Raw genomic sequence first — 19813 nt, 5'->3', positions numbered from 1 at the left:
TATCAGTGCCATTATCTAATTTTTGATTATTTAGTAGAGGATATTTGTATTTTAAGCCAAAGGAGGCATGGAACAAGCAGTAGGAAAGAGAGCTGAGGATCATCTCAGTGCCTCTGAAATAATATATGGTAGTCTTTCAACAATGTTGCCTACTGAATCAAAGGCCTGCCCTATTCCTCTTTTTATTTATTTTTATTTTTTTTTGGAGTTTCTGGACCTTTTTTTTTTTTTTTTTTTTTTTAAGATTTTATTTATTTGACACACAGAGAGAGAAAGCACAAGCAGGAGGAGCACCAGGCAGAGGGACAGGGAGAAGCACACTCTCCACTAGCAGGGAGCCCAATGCAGGGCTCAATCCCAGGACCCTGGGATCATGACCCGAGCCTAAGGCAAGCACTTAACCGACTGAGGCCCACAGGTGCCCCCCTATTCCTCTTTTTAAACGAAAGAGGGATTGTGAAGAATGCTGTGAGTCTAAGCACAAGACTTAATTTTTTATGGCAACTTGAAATAAGCTTACAGAATACTGAATCTGAAATAAAGTGCATCCAGATTTACAGAGGAAAAAGGCACTAGGAGAAATATAAAGTTTGACCTTTTTATTTTAAGAAAAATGCTAGAAGTCTGCTAACTGCTTATTTCCCCGTTTTTATTCCCTTATCATGATAGTTGCACTCGTCCTACAGAGCAGCCCAGTGCTATGCCTTTGTTCATGACGTCTGTGATGAGGGCTTACCTTACCCTTTTCCAGATGGGATACTGGACGTCATTCTCCTTGTCTTTGTGCTCTCTTCCATTCATCCTGACAGGTAACCAAAGACAGAAGGGCAAAGCAATGTGTAAAGCCCCTTTATCAGTTGTAGTTTTCAGAAATATTTTTTAAAAAGTGACAATTCTTGAATTTATGATTTAGTGAACTACACTGTGTAGAACATGCAGCCTTTTAAATGCAGTTTTTCCTTTCTTCCGACTTGGGAAAGAAACTGGTCAAACTGCTTCATTAGTGAGCTTTCTATCACTGTCAGAGAAGTGAGCATTCTCTGGCTAGACACATTCCTATTAAAAGTGACGGTGCTTCAAGGAAATTACAAATTCAGAACAGCCTAATAGACTCCCAAGAGGGAAATTGTACTTGGTGATCAGAAACAAACATCTTTGATTTAGTATCTTACTGAATGTTCGTGAAGAGGTGGGCTGTGAATCTGTTTGGTTTCACACCGGTCTGTCGACAGGCTTTAAAAAATTTGTGTTAAAGTAGTTCTCCAGGGAATTAGAGGTACTCAAGATTTGCTAGATTAACCTTGGACCTTTATCATCTAAGATTGGCCATTGCCATCATTTAAATATTTATGACTTAAAGTTTTTGTTCATATATTGTTTTGAAACAGTCGACATAGCTTTTGTCCAGAGAGGAAACAGAAAGAGATACTACCAGCTGTTAAAATGATCACCTCTCTTAAAATTCTGCCACTTCGTTTGTATTAAGACACACGTGTGGTGGCAAGGGTTGTGCATGTGTAAGTTTTCTTAAAATTGGATTTTCTGCTGCGGCAGTAGATTCAACCCCGAAAATTTCCTCTGCTGGTAGATAGAGACTTGACATCAACCAGTCTTTGTTTGATAAGTGTGACCCTTTCCCAAAGAAACCGAGTTAACGTGTGCTTTTCCCTTTGCAATTACAAACTCACTAGGACCCTTTATAGTCTTTTTACTTCTTTAGAGATGAGCACTTTGATTGCTTGTTGAAAGACAAATTAAATTTCCAAATAAATCCGAATGAAACATATTTTTGCACCTGGTGAGACATATCACATTCCCTGAAGCCACTTTTTCCTCCCACTTTCTATAATCTGTGTCTTTCTGCTAATCTGTTTAGAATATTGGCATCATTCAGGTACTGGTAGAGAGATGTCATCTATGTATTTTGTTTCATAGTTAAAAGAATGAATAGTTAAAAGGATGGAGTAGGTGGTTAGAGAACAAGATTTTCTATTTGACACCTATAACAGGAAATGTTTGAATTCCAAATAAGACCACAAAAATTCTACTTAAAATTAGTGTAGATAATGTATTTTCTCATGATTTGAACTGAATGTTAAAAAGAAGGGGAAGCAGATGTCTTGGAAAGATTACTGTTATTCTACGTATAAAATAAATTCAGATGTATCCTGTCCCTAGCCACTTTCTTACCTATATAGAAATGATCTGAAAATAAGGTGAGTAAGTTGAAGGAAGGCACTACTAAGTGAAAAGACGGTATCTTTAGGGTCATTTGGGACTCTGGTGGTATATTCAGCCCCGTGGAAGTTTTAGAAAAGTGGCTTCCTACCAGCTTGAAAAATCCATGCACAAATGAATGGCAAGCAGTTCTGCTAGACCTTGAGACTGGGGAATCCAGCTTAAATGGGAATAAACTATAAGAGGCTAAAAAAAGAAGAGCTAACTGTCCTTACCACTGAAATAAAAGAAAGTACAATATGTTTACCACAGATCCAAGCATAGAGTAGGCAATCAACAAATAATCCTTTTTAAAATCTCTTCTTTTCCTTTTCCTTACCCTCCATCTAGAGGTAGATGAGGATAGCAGAGTTGGCCCAAGGCAGATAAAGAAAGAAAAGGGGTCCTCTCCCATTTCTTGTCTTGTCCATTTCCCCCAGCCCACGCTCACCTGCAGTCCTCAGGAACTGGTTCTGGAATTTGGCACTGAGCCAAGCAAAGTGCGCTGATGAAGAAAAGCAGCCCCCACCCTTGCTTTTACCTACAACCCTAGATGTTAAAGGATAGTTGGGAAGAAAGGATTTGCAGAGGGAGATGGCTGCATTTTGAAATATTTGGCTGTTTATTTTTCTGCATTTATGTTTCATACTTTGTTTTAGTAGTAATTACAGAAAGGTATTATCTGTACATAAGACATTTATCCTGAATGCGAATATTTTAAGGTTTAGATATGGTTTTCTTTAATTGCCGAACTCTAAGGCCATAAACACAGTGTGAAAATAACCTCTAACAAAATAAACAAGGAAAAAGAGTTTTCTTTTTTTCCCTTTCATGTACTTATGTTCCAGTTTTTTAAGAGAGCATTTCATCTAATTATGCCACCTCTTTATGTTACATTTCTATCTTGTTTTCATAGTGACTTTCATTTTCTCACTACTTCCTTCATAACCTGACATAAATCTGGCTTTTCTCTCCTTTATTCCACTGAACATTGTTTTAATTGGAAGGAATTTACAGATTATCTGATGCAAACTCCTCATTTTTAAAATAAGAAAATCTAGAAGCTTTAAGTAGCGTGGATAACGCAGAGATAGCTAGGACTCAGCACACAGGCTTCCATTTACCATTCTCTGCTCAGGGCAGACACTCCTAACTGATTTTGTACCCTAATTGTCATTCCCACTGAGCTCTGTAGGCAGCCCATGTCAGTCACTCGGCATGGATATGAGATCTGAAATCTTTGCCATCTCTGACCCATAATCACACATAAGACCATGAACATTTAACCAAAAACATTAAGTCAAGAGCAGTCACAAGGGGTTGTATTTGATTGGGAACCAGATGAAAAGAATAAATAATAAAAGAAAGTAAGTAAAGGCTTCCCAGTATTGAGCTGGGGCTTGGAGTGTGAATAGAATTTAAATAGGCAGAAAGTAAGAGAGAATTCTTTGAGGGGAACCACGTGAACAAGGGCATGGATTTCTTCGAAGCCAAGCTTGGAACAGTTTGGGCAGAGTTGATGCTTCACATTACGATGTAGTGGGAAAGATGTTGGAGAAATTGAGGCCAGTTGAAGATCTTAAGAGCCCAGCTAAGAAATTGAGATTTTATCCTATGGATTAAAATCATGAACATTTTTGAGCAAAGGGATGATTTGACAAAACCATCATTTTAAGTAGAATAATTCCTCACTGATATGCAGGAAGAATTAACAGGGGAATAATAAAGGATGTTAGAAAGTATTCTGTTTCCAGGCCTAAGGACGTGTCAATTTATACTAAAGGACTACAAAAGGGAAACAAAAAGGAGACAAAACATCATTTAAAAAAAGAAGACCTAGAATTGGATGACCACTGGTTATGGAGAGTCTAGTGAAAGAGGAGGAAAAGAAAAGGGGTTAAAAATACCTCTGAGGTGTAGCACTTCAGTGAATGATGGCACCTTTGAACTAAATAAAGGAGAAGGGGCTAGTTTTGGAGGAAACATGATCTCTGTTTAGATATGTGCAATTTGGGATAGCTCCACCATATTTTTTATCTTGCAAGGAAAATGAGGTGACTTCAGTGTTTATCTGCCTTGGGACTACCGTAACTTGATAGAAATACCAGGAACTATCTAAGTAGTTTTGCAGTGCAGCTTTAACATCATCAAGCTCTGCGAAGACACCACTCAGTCATTTGGGTGATTACCTTATACTCTAGGTCTTCTGAGTCTAATCGTTTAGCAAGTTTTGATATCCATTTTCCTTTCTGTACAAAATATTTTTGGTTTTGTCGCCGTTAGGTTTGTGGTGAGATTTTTTTGGCCCCATGGAACTTACCTTATTTTATCTTTTAAAAGGTTAAATGTGGCATGTAAAGCAAGACTTCTGCAGATAGTATCTTGCTTTGTTTTCAAAGGATGCAAGGCGTTGTAAACCGACTGTCCAACTTACTGAAACCTGGAGGAGTGCTATTATTTCGGGACTATGGAAGATATGATAAGACTCAGCTTCGTTTTAAAAGGGGTATATTCAGTTTGGAATTCTTTTCATGTGTTTTTAAAATGCCGTGTTTATATTTTATGTCACATTTCTGTTTTGTTTTAAGGAATACTAAGTTTTTCTCATCACAATTATGTTTTTTAGGACATTGCTTATCTGAAAATTTTTATGTTCGAGGAGATGGTACCAGAGTATATTTCTTTACAAAAGGTATGCTTATCTCTAAGGGAAAGTAATTAGCTGAAGGAACTCTCTTTGGTTACTCTGTAACCACACTGTAACTGTTCTCTGTGAAAGCTCGAAAATGGCCTTTTTGTCTTTTAATCTTTCTCCAGTTGAAACTGCTTTAAAGAATCGCTTCTTTCATTCTTATGGCCAAGTGAAGGTGTAGTCTGTTCCATTTTGGAAATACTGTTAGCCCAGATATGAATAAAATGATGACATACCACAGCCAGAGGAGGGAACTTGATTTTAAGAGTCCATAGAAAATTACTTATCTCTTGTCAATTTCTCATTTTTAAAAATGAATGAGTGTTTAAATGAATTCTCCACTCAAGGATTTTCTCCAAACTTATGTGAGTACTTTTATAATGTGCCATTTGAGGTCTCTGGAAACAAAAAAAAACCTCAGAACAGAGGGCACCTTTCAAAATATTGAAATCTGCAACCAGTAGTATTGTATATCTGTTTATGCCTGCCATGTTAAGCTGTTCATACTTGGTGTATTTTTGTGAAGTAGAAGAAATCCGCTTGGTTTTACAGGTTTCCCTAACCAGTTTGTACTGGGGAGTCTCTTAGTATAACTGAAATTTAGATGGTCAGTCATTCCATTAATATTCCATTGTTCCTGACTGTCCCCCTTCTCCCACCACCATGCACCAGTCACATATACATTTGATTGCCATTTTTGTCTCACAGGGGAAGTCCACAATATGTTCTGCAAGGCTGGGTTAGAAGAGAAGCAAAATCTGGTTGATCGTCGTTTACAAGTGAATAGGAAAAAACAAGTGAAAATGCACCGAGTGTGGGTTCAAGGCAAATTCCAGAAACCATTACACTTGATTCAAAAAACCTCCAAGTTGGGATTTTCACTCCTTTTTCATGGCTGAATCATGAGGATTACACTGTACAAAGACTTCTGTAGATCTTTCATTTTTGAAAGGACAACCAGAAGAAAAGAGAATTTGTATATCCTGCTGTTTATCATGGGTGAGCTCTTTTGTTTAAGCACTCGTGAATGATTTGGAAGAGTGTACCATATTCCGTGTTTTCAAAGCTTAATGTGCTCAAGCTTGTTTGTGTTTATGTCTAACCATTTTGTTTGTTCTCTGAAATTTATAAGCTTTCAATTAAATTACTGCTATAAGTCAGATGATTCTGAGAAACCATACCCTGACATTTTTTAGAAGTGCAAAAAAAAATATGTTTATGTGTTAGTCTAATATAGTTAAACTCTCTTCCTCTCTTATCTGATAGCAGAGAGACAGTACTCCTTTGTTTCCCCCGCAAGTCACAAGGCCTAGGTGAATTTTTTGTTTTCACCTTTTCTGTTTACCCCAAAACTCTTTTTTTTTTTTTTTTAATTCAGAGACTAATGTCTGAAATAGAATTTTAGTTTCTGTTTCCTAAAATTGGGGAAGTATGACCCACGCTAACATCATTTTCAGGCTATTATTAGGTGTACAACTTATTGTAAGCTCTCTTTAAGTCAACTGTTATACCCCCCCCCAAATTCTTATTACCACCTTGCCTCAAAAAGGATTTAAGTTGGCTTGCAAATTGCACTTTGTAAAAATGGAGTTTTTAAGATTGGTTTTTCATTTGTCATACAACATATACTGAGTACTTTACACTGTGCGAAATTATATGGACTAATACAATAAACATAGACCCAGCCCTGTCTTCAGAGAGCATAGATAGAATCTGGCTGTCAAAGCAAAACATGCACATCCCAAGCCTCTAAATCACAATCTCAGATAATATATAAACAGGTACTCAAATAAGGAACTTAGCAGCTAGCGGACTTTGAGCCACAGAAATCTAGAAGAAATGGAAATCTCTTGAAGGACTACCATTGGAAAAATTCAGTTCCCACTCTTTTTCCTTTTTGAATGCACTTAAAATTCAGTTTTCGGAAGAATGTGATTGGTCTAACTTGAGTCATGGATTCATCTCTCGACAGATTGGGGCAGGGAAGCTTCATTGATGGTGCCACCTGAATGTATGGAGGTGCAGGAAAGTTCCTCAAAGGAAAAGGAAGACACTGTTATCAAAAGAAACAGTCACAAACAGCACGTCCCAGAGTAGTGTTAGTGGCAGCAATAGTGGTTCCAAAGAGAAAGATTAGTTGGTGGGAAGGAAGGGGGAAACATCAGGTTCTGGGGGGCAGTGGATGTCAGCCTAGTCCCTGATGGGGAGAAGACAAGTGTGTTTGGTGTGGGCCATTCCCCATGATGAATTGTGGAGAAAAGATGGGGTAGGAGTCAGCTGCTAGACAGCCTTGAATAGAGGGCACGTGGGCTTCTAGTCTCTAGTCTGGAGCAATCCAAGGTTAGTTTGTTTCTGTTTTATTCTACTCATGTTATAAATACATTTAGAGAGATTGAGGTATCCCATATGTAATGGAATGCAGTGAGGCCAGACATCGGGGCAGGAAGACCACATAAAGGGTTTTGCATACACTTGCCTTGGTGGCAATTCCTCAGAAGTACAATATCAAGCTTTCTGTATACATGGCATCAGTCAATAAATGCAGAAGTTAAAATGTGCCTGAGACTCTTCACTCAGTTGTATTTCATAATTAAAGAATATATTTAAATGCCAAACTAGTCCTGAAAGTATTACATACAACTAGGGCAGTTAAACACGTTAATGTCGCTATGGGAACCTCAGCAGATCTTCTTGTGCCTCAATTTAAAAACCGTGGCCTAAGGTGGTTTTAAAAACAACAGAAGGTAAAATCATTCTCACATTCTCACACATGTAAATTGTACTCTCTCTCTCAGTCCTAAATAGCAGTTTCAAGCCAGGCTTTTGACTGGCAGAGTAAAATTCAGCTTTGTGTCTTTCTATAATGTATTATAGCACGTAGTTAACCTTTAGAAACTTCAAAAATACATCAGCCAAATTTGGACTGTGAGACACAAACTGGGCTCTTCTGGGCTCTGTCTAGCATAGACCTCCCGTGCCACATGGCTACTCGGTAGGGCCATTTCTACAAGTGTCTTTCCACTTGTCTGGTCAGTCTTTTCTCTTGCTTAGCCCACCTAAATCAGCCCCCTACTTAAAGTTTGCTACTAGACAAAATACAGATTTTTGGTGGCGGTGGGAGGCCGGTGGAGAGAAAGACCTGATTTGGAATATTGCCTGTAGGTATTAAAAAATCATGAAGTGTTGCAAATGTATCTGCCTGGATATTAGTTTAAAATATTTGATAGCTGCATGAAATTCTTATTTTTTCCGCATGGACATAAAGCTAGGACCAGTTAGTTAGACAGAATTTGAGATTTAAAAATTCCCATCTTCTGAGGGAGCTGAATTTCAAAAGGACCATTTTCTTTCTAACAGAAAAAGATGTTCCTTCATCTTCTTACGATACAGAAACAATGAAATAGTCTATATTAAAAATGCAGCCTCTTTTCTCTCCACTTCTAAAAATTCGCTTTTGAGCGTTTTCCAAATGTAAAAAAAACTCTCACACATGAAGAACTATTTCAGAATTTTGTAAGAATGTCAAGGTAACAGTTTCTATTATTAAAAGTTTTGCTTTCAGTGTGATAGATTTATCGTATTGAAGCACTCAGTGAATGTTGATTTCTGAAAAATTACTTGCTTTGCTTGATTCAATTCCATATGCTTTGTCTCTAAACTATGAACACATGGAGGTTTCTACCATTCTGCAATCTAAATAGTCACTATACTCTAGTTTGTATGGGAAAACTCACCCATATTTAGACTGCTACACTTCAGGTAAATTTCTTGCCCCCAAACTCCCGTGCTGTATTCCTATGGTTTGCCAACTCCTCAAAGCCAAGTTCTGAAGCCTGAATATATCACTCGTTGTTACTTCTAATTGGTTTTAATGATTATTATGCTCCTCACAAGTGCAGATAACTTCGTATTTGCATCACTAATAGACCTCTTTCAGAGCCTCCGCAGCTCCTGCTTCCGGCCTCTGTTAGTCACCAGTAGACGTCGAGCTGGCTTGGGTACTCCCCTACCGCCCCTCCCTACCTCCCCGCCCTGCGCTTGTGAAAGTGAGTTGTAAATTCTAAAGCACTGAATATATGGGAGGTATTGTTATTAATAACAGCATTTATAGTCTACAAGGCCACATATGGAGAGTATTCCAGCAATACAAACTTTTTCAGTGGCTTTATGAGACCTTGTGAGAAAGACAGTAAGATGCGGTGGGAAAGAATTGCCTCAGAGTCAAACAGAAAGTATGGGTCTTGGTTCCTTTTGAACCACTTAACTACTCTTAATTTAGCAACCAGTGCTGAGTCTTCTATATACTATATTTTTAAGTATTGCATTATTACTTCATTTCATCTTCAAACGCCTATGAATTCATTTCTGTCCTGACCATTTAACAGATTGGGGCTCTGAGACTTGCCCAGATGTCACTGCCAATCCATGGCAGAGCCACGGTTTGGACCCAGAACTGTATGATTCCAAAAACTCTAGTCTCATCAGCACACTTTTAATCGATAGCTCACATGCTGCTGGGAAAGCTGCTGGAGAAGAAAAAGAGCTCCTGAATCAAGCAGAGAATTATAGCAATGGGTAGGAGTTTGGATGAGACAATCTACAAGGTGACAGCTCATTCCAGATCCAGTGATTCTATGAAATAAGTACGTTGCGCTGGTCCACAGTTACAAAATGGGAAGGAAAAGAAGGAAAGGAACTAAGAGGAATGACAAAGCAAAAGCTTTCAATCAGTTCTTTTCAGCATTCTGCATATGTTTACTTCTGCTCCTGCCCCACCCCCTTCTGGCTTCCACTTGGCTCCCCTCCGAGCCGAGCCAGCAAGCCGAGCACCCATCGCCTGCATACTCCTCACTAAACAGAGAGGGGGGGGAAAAAGGCAGTCTGAAAAGCCTTAAAATGTCTTCCAAGGGATTCAGCTTTAGTATAATCTAAAAGATGTGAATTCAGGGATTGTCAGCAACAAAATAAGAGTGAAAACATCTTTATTTTAAAACATTGTATGTACGTTAATGCCACATTAATGCCAATTCGAGCATAAAATGTTGAGCATTCTTGGAATATGGTTTGGGATTCGAGAGGCACAAAGGTACCTGCAAGATGGCTTTGGTGTTGTTATAAATATAAATAGAAGTAAAATAACAGTTGCATCTTCATTTATAATGAATCTTATATTGTGGCTTCAAAGCTACAGAGGAGAGTGGATGCCAAAATCTGTCTTTCATTAACATATGCCTTACATGACAGGGAAGAGGTGTTGAAGACAAAATTACTTTTTCCTCTGAGTATGAATCAGCAACATGCGGTAACAAGTAATAACAGTTCTGTGTATGAGTGCTTGCGGAGGGTAAGAAAAACAGCCTCAGAATGAAAAGGCAAGTGCACCTGCTGGAGAGGCCCAGGAGGCTGCAGAGCAACCCCCCCACCCCCGCCAGCCCCCTCCTGCAGTGTCTCCGAGCACAGTGACTCCAACTCTGGCACGAGATGGACGGAGCACATTAAAACCTACAGATGGTCAGAGAGAGCCCACCCTCAGCTGCCCCTGGAGCTACAAGGCACTACTCCTTGTTCAAGAGTTTCAAACAGCTGCTTTGGATTCTGTAGTGCATGTGGTTTCACAACCACTTAACCTTTAGTAAGGAACAGCCAGAGGCAGGTGAATGAATAAAAACACGCGTTAACATTTCATAAGGAGAAAAAAAGATCAATACTTGAGGAACTCATGGACTTCAAATAGTCACAAATGGCGTCCAGTTAGCTGTGTCCCTGGCTTCCCAGGGATTTGCATCTTTATCTTTGATTTTCTCCAGCAGGTAGGCACTAAGTAGAGCCTAGGCCCCGGAAAATATATGCTTTTCTATCAAATGTTGCCTACCAGATCAAGTGAGCCATTGATCGCCTCCTAAAAAGCCCCCAAGCATCACTCTCCTGCTTGGGCTGTTGGGTTTGGTCCAGGGAAACTATGAGTTTTGTTCTGCTTATACAAATTCTTGGGCAGTTTTCTCAATCTATTGCTCCTTTATGTGACACCCCCTAGGCTCATTGCAGAAAAAGCAGAAATGGATTTTCTTTCTCAGTTAATCTTTATGTATTATTGATTATTGGTTGTGGTTGTTAAGCCTTTTTCATTGGGAAAAAGAGCTAAAACTCTGTGACTTCATAAAATTAACGAGGAGATGCCGCCGAGTCCTTTGCATTGGTTTTGGGGGGTGGTTTAAATGTTATGTATTTAACACAGACAACACTATGCAGTTGCTGCCTCATTGCTCTTACCTGTCTCCCAAGGGTGACTTCCTCCTGAGGCTGTCCTACCGAAACAGAATGTTTGCCTTAAAGAATCTGATAGCTCTCCATACATCTTTAGTTATGCCCCAGTCCCTCAGGTGAACTGAGACCACGTCCCCTCAAGCAGCATTTGGAACTCGCATGGAAAATCAACCTGAAAGAGAATGGCTGAAATTGCCTGCATCACAGGCTGCATTGAAGCAAAGAAATTTCTGTCTCCAAGGATAATTGCTTTTCTCATTGCTCATACTTTTTCCTCCACAGCCCTCATTTATTTTAATGTATATATTCCACTTTGACTCTGTAGAAGGTATTTTTAAAGTTTTTTAAAAATCCAAATCAAAGATGAGATTCAGGATCCAGAAAAGTATTTATTCTATTTATCCTTTCCATGAATGTATTCTTAATCAACTGTCTTCCTGATTGTCTCTTCATTTGCAGCTTTGTTTCCTAATAGAACACTTGGGCTCTGGAGATTAGCGAGACAAAGCTTCATTATAACCATCCTTGTTTTACTCCCATTTCTTATACGGTTTCTCATCCTAACTCACTCTCCAGGTGCTTCTTTCTCTTGCCAAATAGTGCAGGGAAACACTTTTGCAGATCTTTTGTTTACTTTAGAAAAAACATTGATCCAGTCTTTCCTATGCGGGAGTGCTGCTCATTTCCTGACTGGCCTTTCAAGTTTGGCTCAGTAGCAACTTGGGGATTTGTTTTCTATCCAGAGTGGAAGGAGCTGGGCGCCCAACAGCTCCATGCTGGAATGAGAATTAAGTTCTGCTCATTCCCTGCATAAGCAAGCTGACGTTTCCTCATAGTTTTTTTTTCCTCCCCATTCCTCAAAGTTTTAATGTTCAGTCATTTAGCTTTAGCTTTTTAAAAGGTATTTTAATAGGGTTGTCTCTCCTCCAAGTGCTGGCAGAAGCTGGTTGTCTGCACCGGGCAACTCTCAACTATAATGGATTCCCTGTTTGTTGGGTTCTATCTGCAGTGCAGTGTGCTGTGCAACATGGGGTGGGCTTGCCCCAGCTCCAAATCCACTGTCACTTGCCTGGCCTGGTCTAGAAGGACCTGCAACACCAAAGGAATCTGGCCGGTGCTACCTTACTTTCTGGGACCCCAAGACTGCTAAGTTAATGAAGTTTTGGTTATTACCCAGTTGAACATTTTCTTACTTCATGTAAGTTTGGTTTCGGGTTGTTTTTTTTTTTTTAAGATTTTTATTTATTTGTCAGAGAGAGAGTGTGTGTGTACAAGCAGGGGGAGAGACAGGCAGAGGGAGAAGCAGGCTCCCCACTGAGCAAGGAGCCTGATGCGGGGCTTGATCCCAGGATCCTGGGATCATGACCTGAGCAGAAGGCAGTCATTTAACAGACTGAGCATCCCTACTTCATATAAGTTCTATAAATTTCTTTGTGCTTTCTTCTGGCACATCTACATTAAATTTCATTTTAGTTATGCAATTGTATCTATACTTAATTATGTTTGTATGTGAGTATAAGTTACTTTCTGTTCATCCTACCTTGGGGAATTTATTCATAGTTTCTTATGAGGTCAGTAACTTTCCAAAGAGGCGGGCTTTCTAAACCAGAAGCCTATACTTCTCTATATTCATGCATTTTTACATTAAAATGTATGTTTGGACTAGCAAAGTTAGTTCTTTTTTTTTTTTTCCTTAAGATTTTTATTCATTTATTTAAGAGAGTGAACAAGAGAAGAGCATGAATTGGGGGGTAGGAGGGAGAAGGAGAAGCAGACACCCCTCTGAGCAGGGAGCCCAAAGCCATGCTACCAGATACAAAGTGGTGCTTGATCCCAGGACCCCGGGATCATGACGTTAGCCAAAAGCAGACGCTTAACAGATTTAGCCACCCAGGTGCTCCTGAACTAGCAAAGTTGAATGAAAAACACTGACGAAGATCTTAACTACATCAAGGGGGTGGGTACTATCTTTCTTTAGGGACTTAATCTGTAACATAAAGTAATATCACAAATATAATTCCATATTTGGGGGTGGGGAAAATACAGACAAAGCTATTGGCATAGACAAGGTCTAGTTGAGGAGACATAATGCTGTGAATACGGTGACAAAGAATCTAGGGTCATTCATTCCTCCAGCTCAGCCAGGCATAGTCAGTCATCACGAGGAAGGGCTACCAGAAGAAGCAAGCCACATTCTGGCTTAGAAAAGGTAGGCAGTGTTCACAGGCGATTAGCCAAAAAGTACTCCAGTGACCCAAAGAAAAATGCAAGGTCAGAGAGAATTGTAGCAAGAGTGACTTGTAACTGAATCTCAGAGAAATAGACTGTAAGTTTTAATGCTCCCTGGCCTAACTCAGGAAGAGCCAAAGAAAGAGTCCTAACTGGGTCTTGGAAATGGGAAGGCTGCAGAGGCCATGAGCTTTTCTCTGTTTACCCAAAGTGAACTATAGAAATGCCTGGAAAGACATTTTCTTCTTGATACTTTGTAGAGGAGCTAAGACTCACTTTTATCTGATTCTTCCTTTTGATTCTAGAGCCCTTGTGTTTTCCATCGTGATGTGTCCCAAAATATGTGCTTATTGATCTTCAAAAACCTGGAAAGATGAGCCACAACTTTAGGAGAAACACACCCAGAAAAGTACAGGCAGAAAGGGGCATTGACTGAGCCAGGAGATTGCCGTCACTCACCAATGTGGCAGAGGAAGTTCTGGCTTCTACCTGGCAGAAGGTACAGAATAGGTATCAATACAGCATAGTCACCACATGAGTGTTTCAGGATTTGCTCTCTTCTCCGAGAAGGCTAATGGAAGGCAAGTGAAGAATATAGGCCAGCAAAGCCTATGAGACAAACCTTTAATGTATAATCACTGCCATTTGGTGAGGCTTGAGAGAAGCCTTCCAAATAATACCTTTGTATTCCTGCCCAAACTATAAGCCAACTGAGAGAAGCTGATACTGGAGAAATTGGCTTAGGGTACATGGGAACAATTCCCTTCCTACGACTGAATCCAGGAATCAACACCCACAGCTGAACAGCCACAGGACTCTGCTCTTGGGGGTCTGCCCCTGTGTAGCCTTGTACGGAGTAGCTAGTTTCCAAGAGTGAAGAAGGACTAGGTTAAACATGTCTAATTCATTTCCCAAACTCACTTCTATAAGGCACTTCTCCCAGGAATGAAGAAACCAGGTGAGTCCCTCCACATGGCAAAAAACAACAGGAGTGGACACTACCTAAACCTTTTTTAAGAGTTGAGGAAACCTACGTCTCATTTACGCGGGCTAGAGCAATGTGCAGTGGACTCTCCTGTGCCCTTTGTGACTCGCTCAGTAGTCTGCTTAGAGAGCCCATCAGTAGTTCTTCAGCATTTCCCTGTAAGCCTGGGGTCATAAGCATCTGCCTCAGGGATGGATGGAATCTTCAGGGAATGCGCTGATACGCGTAGATGGTTGGAATACGGGGAACTAAAAGTGAGTGTCCGAAGGTATTACTGGTGACTTATTCTGGGAACATTAGCACACCTAAATCTTTACTAGACGCTAAATAAATGGCTGGGAGTTCTAGCAACTCTGCCAAGCACTATTTCTACATTTACTTGCTAGACCAGCACTTTTCTAACTACCTGAGGTAAAGGACCAGTTCTTGCTTTTTGTTTTGTTCTGCATATTTGCAACCTGTCATAGACCAATGCTTTATAAAAATGAATTACTAGGGAAAAAAAAAAAAGTCCATTTGCTGGCATTTGGTGTTTCCTGGTCTCTGCCCTCTCTCCAACATTCTCTTATGATCTCCCAGGCAGCCAGTACATACCAGCTACATGTCAGGCCCTGCTCTAGCGTCTGGGAATGAAGCGATGAGCAGAAAAAATAAAGATGGGCAATATATAAACCCAAGATTTTTATTAGGTTTGAGAGATGAAAAAGTATTTTGTTACTCTACTTAGCGTGTCACAGGCTAGGAATGAAATGGACCAGTGCTTGCCCACAGCCCCCACCTTGAACCACCCGACTGTAGACCATAGGGAGACTAAAACTCCACATCACAGTATTTGGTTGGCTTCACCTCCTGAACCCCATGGTCTTTCTTCACCATGAGGCATCCGCTCCCAGGTGTGGGTGCTCGCACCTGGAAAATGGTTAGTTCAGGTGTGCTCTGTGCTGTTCCTGGTATCTTTTCATGCAGTTGGCTGTGGGAAGCACACAAAACTACATTGTGACACCTGGCTTTCACCAGGATTCCTGGTGGTTATTATTCCTTTCCTTTTTCACTTTTTTAAAAATGATTTTTTGTCAATAGGTGCATAATAGTTTCTAGGCTGATTTAAAATGGGAAGGGAGATGATTCTATTCTTTTACTGAAGTCAAAACTTGTGATTTTTTCCCCCCCATTGAATGGTATTTTAAGGACTGAGTTGATGCCAAATTCAAAGAACATGGAGAACTTGGGGAAAGGCCAGAGATAGATAAAAGATTATTAATAGTTTGTTTGTAAGGGCCATGATTAGAAGCTGAAGAACATGTGTTAATTACCATAGAAGAAGAGCACACTAGAAGATGGGAATGATTGCTCCCAGGTAGAAACAGGCAAAAAGTGTCCTCAGAGAAGAAACAGGGACCCATTGGATATAAAGCCTGGTTTTGCTGCTGCTGGTTGTGTAAACTTAAGCAAAATACTTAACATCTCTGAGCCTCAGTGTCCTCAACTATAAATTGGAGATGATATTGCTTACCTAAAGATTGTTGCAAGGACAAAAGACAAAGCACACTGAATGTAAGGCTGGGGCCTGGAGATGATTGATGCTTAATAAGTGGTAATTATTTAATCTATCACTAATAGATTATTTTATTTTATTTTACAAAAGATGGTGATCAAGTCTTTGTCTCTTTTGAAGGGAGGGGCAGAATGGACTCCTCCTGCAGTATAGTATAATTTAAATTAGCCGTAAGAAACTTCCTAACTATGAAGAGTTGAGGGTTTTTTGTTTTTTTTTTTTAAGATTTATTTATTTACTTTTAGGGAAAGAGAGCATGCATGCAGATGAGTGGGGAGAGGAAGAGAGGGAGAGAATCTCAAGCAGACTCCTCACTGAATACAGAGCCCAATGCCGAACTCAATCTCATGATCCTGAGATTATGACCTGAGCCAAAACTAAGAGTTGAATGCTCAACTAAGTGAGTCACTCAGTCACCCCAAGAATTAAGGTTTTTTAAAAAATTTAGTAGGTAAATGCTGTTTCCTTTGCTTATGTTCAGTTCTGTTCAAACATTTATTAAGCATGGACTGTGTGCCAGAAAGTGTTCTGGACACTGACAGTACTGGAGTGAATAAGACTTGGTCCTTGCTCCTTAGATGCCTGCAACATAGGATGGATGCCCATTTATCTGAAATGTGGTATCTCCCACTTGAATTGCCTGGCTCCAGCTGGCCACTTACTTAGAGCTCTTGGGTCCATTGGCCAGCACTGGCACAGCTTACCCTACTGTTGGCATCCTCATTTTTTTTTTTTCTTTTCGATCTTCCATGTCTTTATTTTTTTTTAATTTTTAATTTTTTATTAACATATAACATATTAGCCCCAGGGGTACAGATCTGTGAATCATCAGGCTTAAACACTTCACAGCACTCACTGTAGCACATAACCTCCCCAATGTCCATAACCCAACCATCCTCTTCTTACCCCCCAAGCAACCCTCAGTTTGTTTCCTCAGATTAAGAGTCACTTATGGTTTGTCTCCCTCCTGATCCCATCTTGTTTCATTTTTTTTTCTGCCCTACCCCCCCCCCCCAAACCCTTCACTGCCTCTCAACTTCCTCATATCAGGGAGATCATGTGATAATTGTCTTTCTCTGATTGACTTATTTCGCTCAGCATAATACCTTCTAGTTCCATCCCTGTCATTGCAAATGGCAAGATTTCATTTCTTTTAATGGCTGCATAGTATTCCATTGTATATATATACGACATCTTCTTTAACCATTCATCTGTTGATGGACCTCTAGGTTCTTGCCACAGTTTGGCTTTTGTGGACATTGCTGCTATAAACATTCGGGTGCACGTGCCCCTTCAGATCACTACATTTGTATCTTTAGGGTAAATACCCAGTAGTGCGATTGCTGGACCATATAGTAACTCTATTTTCAACTTTTTGAGGAACCTCCATGCTGTTTTCCAGAATGATTGCACCAGCTTGCATTCCCACCAACAGTGTAGGAGGGTTCCCCTTTCTCCATATCCTTGCCAGCATCTGTCATTCCCTGACTTGTTAATTTTAGGCATGCTGATTGGTGTGAAGTGGTATCTCATTGTGGTTTTGATTTGTATTTCCCTGATGCCAAGTGATATGGAGCACTTTTTCATGTGTCTGTTGGCCATCTGGATGTCTTCTTTGCAGAAATGTCTGTTCATGCCCTCTGCCCATTTCTTGATTGGATTATTGGTTCTTTGGGTGTTGAGTTTGATAAGTTCTTTATGGATTTTTGATACTAGCCCTTTATCTGATATGTCATTTGCAAATATCTTCTCCCATTCTGTCAGTTGTCTTTTGGTTTTGTTGATTGTTTCCTTTGCTGTGCAAAACCTTTTGATCTTGATGATGTGCCAATAGTTCATTTTTGCCCTTGCTTCCCTTGCCTTTGGTGATGTTCCTAGGAAGAAGTTGCTGCGGCTGAGGTCGAAGAGGTTGCTGCCTGTGTTCTCCTCAAGGATTTTGATGGATTCTTTTCTCACATTGAGGTCTTTTGTCCATTTGGTGTCTATTTTTGTGTGTGGTGTAAGGATATGGTCCAGTTTCATTTTTCTGCATGTGGCTGTCCAATTTTCCCAACACCATTTGTTGAAGAGACTGGTTTTTTTTTCCCCATTGGACATTCTTTCCTGCTTTGTCGAAGTTTAGTTGACCATAGAGTTGAGAGTCTATTTCTGGGCTCTCTATTCTGTTCCACTGATCTATGTGTCTGTTTTTGTGCCAGTACCATACTGTCTTGACGATGACAGCTTTGTAATAGAGTTTGAAGTCTGGAATTGTGATGCCACCAACTTTGGCTTTCTTTTTCAACATTTCTCTGGCTATTCGAGGTCTTTTCTGGTTACATATAAATTTTAGGATTATTTGTTCCATTTCTTTGGAAAAAATGGATGATATTTTGATAGGGACTGCATTAAACATATAGGTTGCTTTAGGTTGCATAGACATTTTCACAATATTTGTTCTTCCAATCCATGAGCATGGAACATTTTTCCATTTCTTTGTGTCTTCCTCAATTTCTTTCATGAGTATTTTATAGTTTTCAGACTACAGATTCTTTGCCTCTTTGTTTAGGTTTATTCATAGGTATCTTATGGTTTTGGGTGCAATTGTAAACAGGATTGACTCCTTAATTTCTCTTCTGTCTCGTTGTTGGTATAAAGAAATGCAACTGATTTCTGTGTATTGGTTTTATATCCTGACACTTTACTGAATTCCTATACATGTTCTAGCAGATTTGGAGTGGAGTCTTTTAGGTTTTCCACAAAAAGTATCATATCATCTGCAAAGAGTGATAGTTTGACTTCTTCTTTGCTGATTTGGATGCCTTTAGACCCTTTCCAAGGCCCTGCGTGAACACATCTAATCCATGTGCTACCCAGTGAAAGCCAAACAAAGCATGTGGAACAAGTCCCCAAGATATAGCCCCTGCAGGGGCACCTGGGTGGCTCAGTGGATTGGGCCTCTGCCTTTGGCTCAGGTCATGATCTCAGAGTCCTGGGATCGAGTTCCTCATGGGCTCTCGCTCAGCAGGGAGCCTGCTTCCCCCTCTCTCTGCCTACTTCTCTGCCTACTTGTAATCTCTCTCTCTCTCTCTTTCAAATAAATAAATAAATCTTAAAAAAAAAAAAAAGATATAACCCCTGCACCTATGCCCTCTGGTGTCATGCCCTCTGGTCATTTCTAACAATGCTATCTCTCCACAGACCACTTCCTTCACAGCATTTAGGGATTCCACTCACAATGGCTCTCAGCAGTATTCACCATCACCATAATCCATCTGACTGGTCACAACTGAGATGAAATTTGGGCTACCTTCAAGAGATCTACAAGACTAATAGTGCTACAAAGCTCTACTCCTTGCACCATGCACCATTCACCAGAGTTGGTCCTCCAAACCAAGAACCTGGTCTTTTTACAGTTGTCACCCAATTCTCACATAATCTCAAAAAACGTGTCCTTGCAGAGCCCAGAAATAAACCTTGCATATATGGTCAAAACACCAGGGCACCTAAGTGCCTCAGTTGGTTGAGCATCTGACTCTTGATTTCAGCTCAGGTTGTGAATTCAGGGTCATGATCTTGGGGTTGTGGGGTTAAGCCCCATATGGAACCAAGCATAGGGCTCCACACTTAGTTGGGAATCTGCATTCTTCTCCCCCTATTCCCCCTGCTCCCATGCTCTCTCTCTAAAATAGATTAAGAAATCTTAAAAAAAGAAATAAAGATGCCAACACCAATAGGGAAAGGACAATCTTCTCAAATTGTGTTGGAAAAACTGAATATCTACCTACAAAATAATTAAGTTGGTCCCTTACTTTACAATACAGAAAAAATGAACTCAAAATGGATTTAAAAAACCTAAATGTTAACACCTGAAACTATGAAACTCTTAAAT

At 40.0% G+C, this 19813-nt stretch overlaps 1 protein-coding gene across 7 annotated transcripts in view; it reads left to right on the top strand.

Moving 5' to 3' along the window:
- Window positions 1-7467, top strand: part of METTL8 (methyltransferase like 8) — an 82653-nt gene extending 75186 nt beyond the window's left edge. For 6 of the 7 annotated variants that reach the window (XM_032355927.1, XM_032355924.1, XM_032355925.1 and 3 more), the window contains 4 exons: window positions 670-809; window positions 4617-4723; window positions 4844-4909; window positions 5618-7467. In XM_032355927.1, the coding sequence (XP_032211818.1) occupies window positions 670-809; window positions 4617-4723; window positions 4844-4909; window positions 5618-5808 (504 nt within the window). In that variant the 3' untranslated portion in view covers window positions 5809-7467. Of the gene's footprint in view, window positions 1-669; window positions 810-4557; window positions 4724-4843; window positions 4910-5617 lie in introns of those variants that run through there. The other variant, XM_032355931.1, reaches the window with a different exon arrangement.
- Window positions 7468-19813: the final 12346 nt, after the last annotated feature.

This window comes from Mustela erminea, chromosome 8 (assembly GCF_009829155.1).
Source record: "Mustela erminea isolate mMusErm1 chromosome 8, mMusErm1.Pri, whole genome shotgun sequence".
NCBI classification, from domain to species: Eukaryota; Metazoa; Chordata; class Mammalia; order Carnivora; family Mustelidae; genus Mustela; species Mustela erminea.
This window is presented reverse-complemented; position numbering and strand designations above follow the sequence as displayed.